Genomic DNA, 11,994 nt, shown 5'->3' on the forward strand with positions numbered 1-11,994 from the left:
CAATTAATTGATTAGGGGTTGAGGGGGATGATAATGTAGAGGAAGGAATATTGTATACAGCTGAAGAGAGTTAATTAGCCAAAGAAGTGATCCAGGATTTCTCAGCAGGTTGAGCATAGGAGTTAGTGGACATGTATTCGAGAAACGAACCATTGGGAGAAGACCAATCATTACTATTATTAGAGACAAAATGCGGGTTGATAGTTTGGACACTGTTTTTATTCCCATGATACTTATTTTTACTTTTTTTGGGGAATGATTGTGTCAAGCTCGGAAAAGATTCTATAGATATAGGGTTTTGTGGAGCACTGGCGTTATTTATAATATTTGCATTGCTTGAAACACTATTCGAAAAAGTTTTAGATTTATTAACAATGTTATTCTTAAATTTAAAAATGTTTTCAACAGCCATGATTTTCTTAATCTCCTTTTGACGGGACCATTCAGGACATGAGCGATCTGTAGCCTCATGGGATCCTTTGCAATGTAAGCATGATGGGGTAGAGTTGTCTTTATTAGGGCAATCGGTGGCCATATGATCGTTAGCACCACAACAGGCACACCGTGCCTTACTTCTGCAAAATTTGACAACAGCTGAGAGGAAATAAAGCAGTTAGAGTCGGAGGAGGCATAAAGTGGTAGAAGTAGTTTAAAAAAGTGACAGAGTTATAATCGTAAATTTAACATTCGAGGAACAAGTGTTGAATGTAGATAATACCTATGCAGCATAAGTAGGATGTGATGAAATAGACAAAGAAGGTTTTTGGAGAGAGATGGATGAGGTAATGCAAGGAATACTTGATAACGAGGATGCGGCGATAGGTGGAGATATAAATGAATATGTCAGTAATGAGAGGAGAGGATATGAAAGAGTTCATGGAGGGTATTGTTTTAGTGGAAAGAATGAGGGTGGAGAAAGAATCTTGGATTTTAAAGTATCATATGATTTTTCTATGATTAATATTTATTTTAAAAAGAGGGAAATCATTATATAACTTATAAGAGTGAAAGTAATAGATTGTGTAACTTCATAACAAAGACTGATAGTAATGGAGTTGTGGTGTAGTGAGAAGAGAGTAAACAAAGACAAAAGAACACAGGGCAAATTTTTCGATTTTATATTTTCACCTTTAAATTGCAATAACTTTTTGAAAAATGTATGGAACAAAATTTTTTTCTTCTAAACATTTTAAATTTACTCCTTTAATTCGAACATTTTTTTTTGCTATTTCCTTTTATAGAAAGGGGGTTTAAATTTAGAAATATTCGAGTAAAAAGTAGACATTTTTCAAATTTAATCTAGATATAAATGAAGAAATTTAAGTTCATTTTGCTTATAGATTAATCTACGATTTCTTAAATTAAACAGTATCTACAAATTTTCATCGGAACATTTTTTACGATAGTGATTTTAATCATTGTCAGATATCATCTATACTTTTTCCAACTATACCACGTCCACACTGTTTCTCAACCCCATTGCGCTACCAATTATAAATATTAATTAAAAGTTAACTAATATTTATTTAATTTTTATATTTATCAATATTTTATTTAAATAAGTTTTACTAAAAAATCTTTTTAAATTTTGATCAAACCCATACCCTATACAAAAAACTTTATATAAAATATATTTAACTTATTTTTTTTTTTTTACTAGGTTCAAAGATGGAAATGAATTATCAAAAACAAGAAATATTCAAATAATAGAATCGAATGATGAAGAATGCTATAAACTTATATTAACGGATTTAAGAGTAGCGGATTCTGGGTCATACTGTTGTAAACTGACGAATGAGGTGGGAGAAACGATGAAATCTGCTAATTTAGTTGTACAAGATGTAGAACTTCTTCGTGGACCAAAAATTAAAAAACCTTTAAAAGATCTTGAAGTTGAAAAAGGCCAAAAAGTGACATGGGCATTAACAGTTTTAGCAGACCCTATACCTGATGTTGAGTGGACATGCAATGGCAAAGAAGTTAATGCAAACTACTCGGTTAATTTTATAGAAATAGCTAACGGTCTTAAAGAATGTACTTTCACAATGACTATTCCCTCTTCAGAACTCAGTGATACTGGTGTTTACCTTGTAAAAGCGAAAAATAAATTTGATTTTGCTGAATGTAGTGCACGGTTAGATATTGTTATGCGGCCAGAAATTGAAGGATTTAAAGATATTACAGTTATTCCGTCGATGGAAGCTATATTTGAAGCAATTATAAAAGCTGTACCTAGACCTAAAATTATTTGGACAGTTAATGGAAAAGATTTATCTGATCGGAAAAATGTAGAACTCATTTCTGAAGAACTAGAAGAAAAAATTTCGAAATTTAAAATAATTATTGGTGATGTAGAACCAGAAGAATCTGGAGAATACACTGTTAAAGCTTGGAATAAAGTAGGCGAAACTACTGCTACAGCACATCTTAAACTTCATAGTAAATACTTCATTAAATAAATTTATACAATTCAAATACTTTAATTACTGTATTATTATTTTTAGCTGAAATCCCTTCTTTTGTTAAATTACTGGAAGATAAAACAATACAAGAATATGAAGAAGTTCAGTTAAGCGTAAGAGTTAATGGTGTTCCAAAACCAAAAGTGACTTGGTTAGTACATTGTTTAAAACAAAATATATCTTTATATTTTATACAAATTATTCTTACCTAGTTGGTTTCTTTTATTTTAGGTATAAAAATAATGAAGTTATTATTCCCAATCTCAGAATGTCTATACATACTAATGAAGAAGGACAAGTTAAAAGTGTTCTTACTATTGATCATTTCAGTGAAGTGGACGTTGGAAGTGTAAATATTTTATTATTTTTTATTTAAAAGAAATACTTATCTTATTTCAAAAATATTTCAGTTTTCTGTTAAAGCTGTAAACATGGTTGGAGAGGCAGAAACAATATCTAAATTAACAATGGCCCAAATTATGCCATCTTTCGTGAAACCATTTGAACGAATTACCGAAGCAGTTGAAGGTTGTCCACTTGAAATTCAAGCAAGTCTCATTGGAAGTCCTCGCCCTTCCGTTAAGTGGTACAAAGATGGCGAAGAACTAAAAGAAGAAAATTCAGATGATAGTGATGAACATAAACATTTAAAAATAGAATCAAATCCAGATGGAACTATTTTATTAAAAATTGATAAAGTAGAACCAGGTGATTGTGGTGCTTATAAAATAATTGCAGTTAATGACTTTGGGAAAAGTACAACTAACACTGCATTAGTCGTAAATGGTAAAAGTGATTTAAAATTTTTATATTTTTATTTAAGTAATTATTTATCTTTGTTATTTAGAAACACCAAAGTCACCAGTAATAATAAAACATTCAAAAACTATTGTAGTAACGGAGGGAGATACATTAAAAATAGAAGCACAATACGCTGCTTACCCAGCACCTTTAGTTAAGTGGTACAAAGATGGACACCTTCTTTATCCATGTCCACGTATAGACTTTATAATGCTACCAAATGGTCATATAGCGCTTTCAGTTGAAAAATCTAAACTTGAGGATATTGGAACTTACGAATTAGTAGTATCAAATGATCTTGGAAAGTCGTCTGAAACAATAGAAGTTACAGTTATACCAGCTTCAAAGGTACCAGAATTTATAATACCACTTAAAGATTCAAAAATTGTTGAGGGATTTCCAGCAAGATTTTCAGTTCAGTTATCTGGATATCCATTACCTGAACTGGCATGGTAAAAAAACTACTTAAATTAGAAATTATTTTATTTTCAATATACATATTTTAAATTATGTTCTACATAAGGTTTATAAATGGAGTTCCATTAGTCATTGATGGTGAAAAAATTAAACATACAAGCAGTCCAGATGGCATTCATCTCATAATTGAAAAAACAACTTCAGTACTTACTGGAAAAATTTCTGTTATTGCTTCAAATGTTCATGGAAAAGCGTCATCCGAAGCAAATGTCTTAATTACATGTAATATAATTACTTAGTAATTAATAATTTTAATTAAATTTTTTTTTTTATTAAAGCAAAATCAAACTCTAATGTGAAAGACACTTTACCCTTATTCTTAAATGAATTAAGAGATACAACTGTTGAAGAAAGCAGTTCATTGTCATTATCAGCTCCTTTCCTAGGAAACCCAATACCAGATGTTCAATGGATAAAAGATGGAAAAATACTACAGCCGTGTAATAGAATTCATTTTTCTTGCGATGGATATAAGGTTGGTCTTGAAATACTAGACACAAATACAGGAGATGCAGGAAAATATACCTGCATACTAGTTAACAAACTTGGTTCAGCCGTATCTGATGCTCAAGTTGGTGTACGAAAACTTTATCAAGCTCCTGTTTTTACACAACGTTTTTCACACAATCAACAGGTGTGTATACAATAAGACTATAGACCAATTACTTGTTGAGGAATTAATTTTTATGAAATGAATTGAAAAACTGAAGTTTTCGTACTTAAAAAATAAATTTTCATCTGATGATTTAACAAGAAAATTTAAATTTTACAATTTAAGTTTTACAACCTCCAAAGTCACGAATAAATGGACAACTCCTATATAAACCTTAACAAATCAAAATAAATTTCATTATATTTTAAATGATTATTTGATTAATCAAGATTCAAGTTTAATCAATATAAGAGAAAATAAAAGGGTATTTGGTTAATCTAGCTCATTGAATAATTCATAATACACCTACTTAGGTGTGCGATTCCAATACGCTGGGATTGGTTTTTCTGTTTTCTCTAACACAAGCAATGTTTTCTAAGAAAGGAGGTAAAAAGTTTATGTTTATAATTATAAACATAAATATTTGTTATATGTTTTTGAGTGAAATATCTCAAAAAAATATAATAATGATATGATTTTTATTAAAAATTGTAAATTAAATTAGGAAAAAAACAACTAATTATCTTATATTAATATCCTAAGTACTTAACTACATACATTATAGTTAATTAAAAATACTCAATCAATTAATTACATCTAAAAGATAGAAAAATATCTGGAGTATTTTTTTCATAATGATTTTGACTTAATCCATGCAAATTTAAAACAGTGCAAGGTATCCAAAAGGAATATTTTCCATGATAACTATTTAAATTATATCATCAGGAGTTTTTCCACTTAATTCTGCAATTTGTATACAAGTTAAATAGTCTTTTTATTTTACTCATCAGAGCCGTAACTATAACTTACAGCGTCCCTGCCCACATAGCAATGAAATATTTCTAGAATATTCCTAGAATATTTAATTTTGATATTAAAATATTTCTAGAATATAACCAGAATATTTTGAAATATTCTCACAATGTTCTCAGAATATACTTTGGCAGCGAATATTACATTCTCACAATATTTTAAAGGTATATTTCTAAAATATTACAAAAAAAAATATTGTGACAATATTTTTTAAATGTTTTATGAATATATTAAAAAAATGCAAAGAGTAAGGGATTCGAACCTCGTACTTCAAGCACTTCAGACTCGTGCGTTACCAATTAACTCACAGGTTACTACGACGGTGAGAGGATAAAAAAGGCTATTTAAGGTAGTTCAAATGGTTATTTGTCTGTGTAAGTCATTTTTTCCGTTTAAAAAAATTCAAAGTTATACAACTTTATATTCAATTTAGATTAGATTCATATCATTTTTTTGAAAATTGGCGATCCCATCACCATGATCTCCCTTGTAAGTTAGAAATTGACCTATATTGTTAATAATATAAAAATATATTCTAACTATAATAAAAAAAACTTTTTAGGAATTTAAGTTTCATACGACGATAATAAGATATAATTGCGCTGATAAAACTAAAAAAATTATGTTAATAAGATAATTCTTATTTTCTTCAAAAAATTTGAAATTATCTTTTAAACAAGATAGTGTAACCAACTACCATACAGTAGATAGCATAGTTTTACATTTTTAAGATTGTACTACGTAGATCAAGATTAAAATTTTTCACTGAAAATATTCTACATATCAATATTAATATATATATAAATATAAACATAAATCTTATGAATTGTATTTTCGTAAAAAAAAGATATTAAATGTGCCAATCGTAAAAAAAAAATTTTCTGACAGGGAGAAGTTGTATAAATAATTAACGATTAATTTGTAAGTTCAGTTTAATCGGGTTTAATAGTTAACAATTTTTAGTTTATATATAAATTTATATAGTTATTTAAATTACAAATATTTAAAACAATTTAGCTATTGAACAGAGATGCTAAATTTCATGCAAGAGTCACTGGAGTACCTTCTCCAACAATTTTGTGGCACAAAAATGGTCATCAGCTAAACAATTGTAATAAATATAAAATACGTCGCGATGGAGAGGTTTGTAGTCTATCAGTTCATTGTGTAGAAGAAGATGATGTAGGTCTTTATAGCTGTATAGCTACTAATAGAGATGGAACAGCTACTTGCGAAGCTCAACTTTCAATAGCTCCAAAGATGTAATGTTTAATTAACTTGATAAAATAATTGTTATATTAATTGATAACTATGTACTTTAATTTATTTTAGTATTGATAAGTCTAGAAAACTAGAACCTCCGTCATTTATGAAAAAAATTGGAGATTGTGAAATTTATGATGGTATGACTGCAAAGTTCACTGCATGCGCTACTGGATGGCCAGAGCCCGAATATGAATGGTTCTTCGATACAAATAGGCTGTACGAAACTGAGCGTATAAGAATGGAAAAGGAAGATAACGGATTACTTCGATTAAAAATTTTACATGCTGATTCTCTTATTGATTCTGGTCGATATAAATTACGAATTTTCAATCCCCATGGCGAAGCATACTGTGAAGCAAGCATTCTATTTGACAGTATGATTTGTTTTTGCAATTAATTTAAAAACATTCTTAATCATTAAATTAAAATTTATTGTGTTATATTATTATACAGAGTGTTCAATAAGTAAGAATAGAGGTAAATTGTTACAAACAATCAGAATAATTGAAACCCGTTTCCTTAGTTACTGAACACTATATAATCCCTACTTAATATTAATATTTTCTAATAAATTTATTTTAAAAATATAGCAAATTAAAAACTCTTTTTTTATGCTTTTACATTTTCATGTGTTATTTAACCTGTTTACTTAAATGAATAAAGAAGTACCATAGAAATTGATTTATTGGTAAAATGTGATTTTAGACGGACTAGATTCTCGTTCAAAACGTCCTGTGGGAGAACTTTACAAAGATTTCGATCGCTACCGTGCTACTGGCGCACCTTTGCCATTACCAGATCCACCGATAATAAGCCGTATGACAGATAGACAAGTAACATTATCCTGGAAACCATCCATACCTATTTCTCCTCGAGCTCCAGTCACTTACCTAGTAGAATTGGAGGAACAACCTAAAGGCGAATGGACTACAGTCAGAGCTGGTATAAGAGGAAACGTTTGTGATATAAACAATCTTGTTCCATTTAGGGATTATAAATTTAGAATTAGAGTTGAAAATAATTATGGTGTTAGTGATCCTTCACCATTTGTCTTAACATTCAGGTATAATTTAAAAATACTAAATTAAGCCTTATTATTTAATAATTTGAAATTAACTAAATCAATTTAATTATAACAGGGAAAAACTTGAACTAGCACCACCTAAATTTACTCCATATTTACCAAAAGAAACTAAATTCAATCCAGAATTATCACCTTACTTTCCGAAAGATTTTGATATCGAGAGACCTCCTCATGATAATTATGCTCAGGCTCCGAGGTATGTATAAAATAAATATATAATTTTTGTTATTCTTGTGTATAATGTGTGTTATAATATAACCATAATTTTTCAGTCTTATATGTTTATATTCAGTGAAAAGTTCATTTTTTTATATGAATGAAATTTGCTAAACTCTTTATATCAAAAAATAATTTAAAAACTATTTAAATAATTATAAATAATTTTAGATTTTTACATCAAGAACATGATACACAATATGGAGTCAAAGGTCATAATGTCAACTTATTTTGGTTCGTATATGGTTATCCAAAACCAAAAATGCAGTTCTACTTCGATAATCAACTTATAGAAATGGGGGGTCGTTATGATTCAAGTTACACTAGAAATGGTCAAGCAACGTTATTCATTAACAAGTATAATTTTATAATTACCTAAATAAAAATTTAAAATAGTATTAAAAGTTTTAACAAATCTAAATTAAAAAGACCTTATTTTTAATGATTTTCTTTAATTTTGTGGTTCTTCCTTAATCAACAATTTAGAAATTAACAAATGTTTATCATTAAAAAGAAAAAACTATTATAAAATGTTTATAAACGTTTGTGTTTTTTATTTTTATTTAATTTTATGAAAGTTGTTTTATTAAAATAAAATAAAAATTTATACAAATATTACCATTTTTAGAATGCTAAATCGAGATATTGGTGTGTATGAAGCTGTCGCTACCAACGAACACGGAACAGCAAAACAAAGAGTTCGATTACAAATTGCAGAGTATCCTAAATTTATTAAAAGACCTGAGGAGGCATTTGTAACTTTACGTAAAAACTGTAAGTTAGAAGCTCGAATAGTTGGTGTTCCATATCCAGAAATTAAGTGGTACAAAGATTGGCAACCTCTAGTAAATTCTGCAAGAATTCAAGTAAAAAAATCCTCTTTATTTATTTATTTATACAATTAACGGACAACTTTTTTACAATCTCATTATTGGCTTATTAGTTTTATGAATTATTATTACTTATCCTAAGCTATGAGAAATCTTACGAGAAATAAAGATAGTAATAGTAATAAGGTAATGAAATTTTTTTTTGTTTGTAGAGGACCGAAAAATTCTTTTAATAGCCCCCCTCTCTAAAAACTTGAAAACTACCTAAACAATCACTAATTAACATCCTATTTTAGCTTTTTTCATTTAATTTACTTTATATGTTTAGATTGAACAAGTAGAACCAGATGTATGTATTTTGCGAATAGAAGATGTTATCATGAAAGATGCAGGATTGTATAGTATAAGTGCTCGAAATCTAGCTGGCTCTATATCTACTTCTGTAGCAATTCATATTGAAGACCGAGAATCTGACTATTTTAATAATGGTAAATCAGAAACTAAATGGAAACGAAAGGATATATCAGATTTATACGACATTGGTGACGAATTGGGAAGAGGAACGCAAGGTGTTGTTTATCACGCTGTTGAACGGTCAACTGGCAAAAATTACGCTGCTAAAATTATGCATGCGAAAGGAGACTACTTAACTAAATTTATGGATAATGAAATAAAAATAATGAGTGAATTAAGTAATCGGCGAATAATTCGTATACATGATGCTTTACAGTCACAAAAAACATACGGTATCATCACTGAACTGTATCCTTTAAATAACAAATTTTAGATATAAAATAATTTATTTATTTAAAAAGAAATTACAGTTGAAATTAAGAAGTTTTCTAATATGTTGTCGTGAAAGTTTTGCGTATGCTTTTCAATTCACATGTATATTTGTTATAAGTGTACTTAATAGTGAACCAGAGAGGAATTTCTTCCTGTATTACTATTATAAAAAATTTAATTTGAACATATCAAAGTTAACTAAAAAAAACTTGTGGTTTTTGTTTTTTTTTTTTAATACTCGTAGCCGCCAAAATGTACTACCCCTTGGACCATTATCCTTTCAGTACGAGCTTGGTGAAATTTTTTTTTAATTTGATTTTAGACTACATAAACTTAGAAGTTTCTGTGGGTAGAACTTAACTTTTTAAAGTCACTATAAAGAAAATTTACTTACTGATAATTTTAGTTATCGAGGAGGAAAATATACATAAACATTTTTGAAAATAATGTAATTTGGATCTAGTAATAATGTCATAACGTTATACTCATTTTATTATTCATACATTAACTACAACTATACCTGAGTAACACAGTGAATACGTAGCATAGTATATATCATATCTGGCAATGATTAACGTTACTATAAAAAAATGCTTTGATGCCAATCTGTTAATTTTTTTTATTGAATTAGCTCATTTTGAAGTTAAATAACTCATATAAAAATTATCGTTGGAACGTTTTATTTTTTTTAATTTAATGTACATTTAAAGATATTTAAGTTAGTACAGGTTTTGGTTTACCAGACGTCCCAAAAAATTAGAAAAAATTGAAAGTAAAGTAATTTTTTTCATTGGACAAACTTTTATTTTAATATTGTAGTAAATTTTACGAGCTTTATTATTCTCACAGCTATCTACTCAGGTTGACGGTTAGTTTTTATATGTTCATTGCTTTAGTCTATTTTTTTAATGAAATTCGACAAACAAGAATATCAAAAGAAAACTTATTATCACTAGTAAAATTTTATTCAAATTTTTTGCGTTGATTGGTTCAACTAGATAAATGTAGGTTTATTGACACATAGATAAAAAAATCGATTAAGTAAGAATTTTTGTTGACAGACACAAAAATGATTACATCGTATTAATACCAATATTTTCTTAACATCGTATCGAAGCGAAATAAAACGAAAAACTATTAAAGCATTTAATTTTATTACCATTTTTATACATTATCTGACACAAAATGATTTTACTAATTTTATAGAAATTATTTGAGTTATTAACTCAAATAAATTAATTATACATTAAATATGTCCATATTTCTAAGATATGCAAAAATATGCAATAGAAAACTTCACAGTTTTATTACTGTTGTTACAAAATAGTATCTCATTTACTATGGTTTCTCATCTAACAAAAGTTACATGCAAATATATATGAGCCCAGATTATTACGATTTATTATAAAAATTAATTTCGATTTATAATTAAAATATACTATAAATAATTTGAAGCAATATTTTCTTACGTTAGTTTTAAAGGGGTAATAAATATTTTTAAATAGAAATTAAAATGAGACTTAACATAATTTTACTAGTGCTGGAGGTGGTGAGATATTGGATGTTCTTACCAAACATTCGTTTTTGACTGAATATGATGTATCTTTATACATCATTCAACTATTAAAAGCCTTGAAATATATGCATGACTTTGATATAGCTCACTTAGGTTTAACAGTAAGTACCAAATATTTTTAAAATCGTTAAAAAATTACTTTTGTCGTATTATAACATTCTTTTTCTTCTTCTTCCTCCTCACTTCATTCCTTAAACTACTTGGAGTCGGCCACCCTTATCCTAAACTTCCACTTGACACGATCTCCCGCATCATCGACGCTCACATCAGCTGTCCTCATATCGCATTCAATAGTATCCCTCCATCTCTTTTTTGGTGTTCCTCTACCTCTTCTTCCTTCAACATTCATTTCTATAACTGTTCTTACAGCTTCCGACTTTTCTTTCCTCCTAACATGACCAAACCATCTAAGTCTATTTTCTCTCATCTTATCCACGATTGACGCTATACTTATATTCCCTCTTATATGCTCGTTCCTAATTCTATCTTCTCTAGTCACTCCACTCATCCATCTAAGTATTTACATCTCTGCTACACTCATACTCTGCTCTACTTTCTTATCAACTGCCCAACACTCTGAACCAAACATCATAGCTGGTCTCACTACAGTCTTGTAGAATTTACCTTACAGCCTCATTGGAATTCTTTTATCGCATAAGACGCCAAACGCTTCACTCTATTTCAACCACCCGCACTTAATCCTGTGTGTTACATCCTAGTCAATATCACCGCTCTTTTGCACAACTGACCCTAAATACTTAAAACTTTTCACCTCTCCAAACACGTCCTCGACTATTGTCACTGATTTCCTCATTTCACCTAATTCGTGTTCTCCTTTGTCAAACTCTTACTCATTCATACCTTTTCTCATTAATACTCACTTTAATTAATTAATAACCTCTCTCGGTACTCTATCATACGCTTTTTCAAATCTATAAATATCATACACAGCTTTTTCTTCTTTTCCCTAAACTTTTCTATTATTTGTCTCACACAAAATACTGGGTCCATTGTTGACTTACCAGGCATAA

The 11,994-nt window shown here is 28.7% G+C and overlaps 1 protein-coding gene across 50 annotated transcripts in view; it reads left to right on the plus strand.

Annotated features, from left to right (window-relative positions):
* LOC126895470 (obscurin) overlaps positions 1–11,994 on the plus strand; it is an 80,457-nt gene that overhangs the window by 61,164 nt on the left and 7,299 nt on the right. For all 50 annotated transcript variants that reach the window (XM_050667388.1, XM_050667338.1, XM_050667360.1 and 47 more), the window contains 15 exons: positions 1,661–2,439; positions 2,505–2,613; positions 2,694–2,811; positions 2,873–3,248; positions 3,310–3,715; positions 3,787–3,962; positions 4,019–4,374; positions 6,223–6,467; positions 6,538–6,845; positions 7,177–7,534; positions 7,611–7,751; positions 7,943–8,128; positions 8,400–8,637; positions 8,930–9,363; positions 10,926–11,064. In XM_050667388.1, the coding sequence (XP_050523345.1) occupies positions 1,661–2,439; positions 2,505–2,613; positions 2,694–2,811; positions 2,873–3,248; positions 3,310–3,715; positions 3,787–3,962; positions 4,019–4,374; positions 6,223–6,467; positions 6,538–6,845; positions 7,177–7,534; positions 7,611–7,751; positions 7,943–8,128; positions 8,400–8,637; positions 8,930–9,363; positions 10,926–11,064 (4,369 nt within the window). The remainder of the gene's footprint in view (positions 1–1,660; positions 2,440–2,504; positions 2,614–2,693; positions 2,812–2,872; positions 3,249–3,309; positions 3,716–3,786; positions 3,963–4,018; positions 4,375–6,222; positions 6,468–6,537; positions 6,846–7,176; positions 7,535–7,610; positions 7,752–7,942; positions 8,129–8,399; positions 8,638–8,929; positions 9,364–10,925; positions 11,065–11,994) is intronic.

The sequence above is a fragment of the Daktulosphaira vitifoliae genome, unplaced genomic scaffold (assembly GCF_025091365.1).
Source record: "Daktulosphaira vitifoliae isolate Bord-2020 unplaced genomic scaffold, ASM2509136v1 Scaffold_1, whole genome shotgun sequence".
NCBI lineage: Eukaryota > Metazoa > Arthropoda > Insecta > Hemiptera > Phylloxeridae > Daktulosphaira > Daktulosphaira vitifoliae.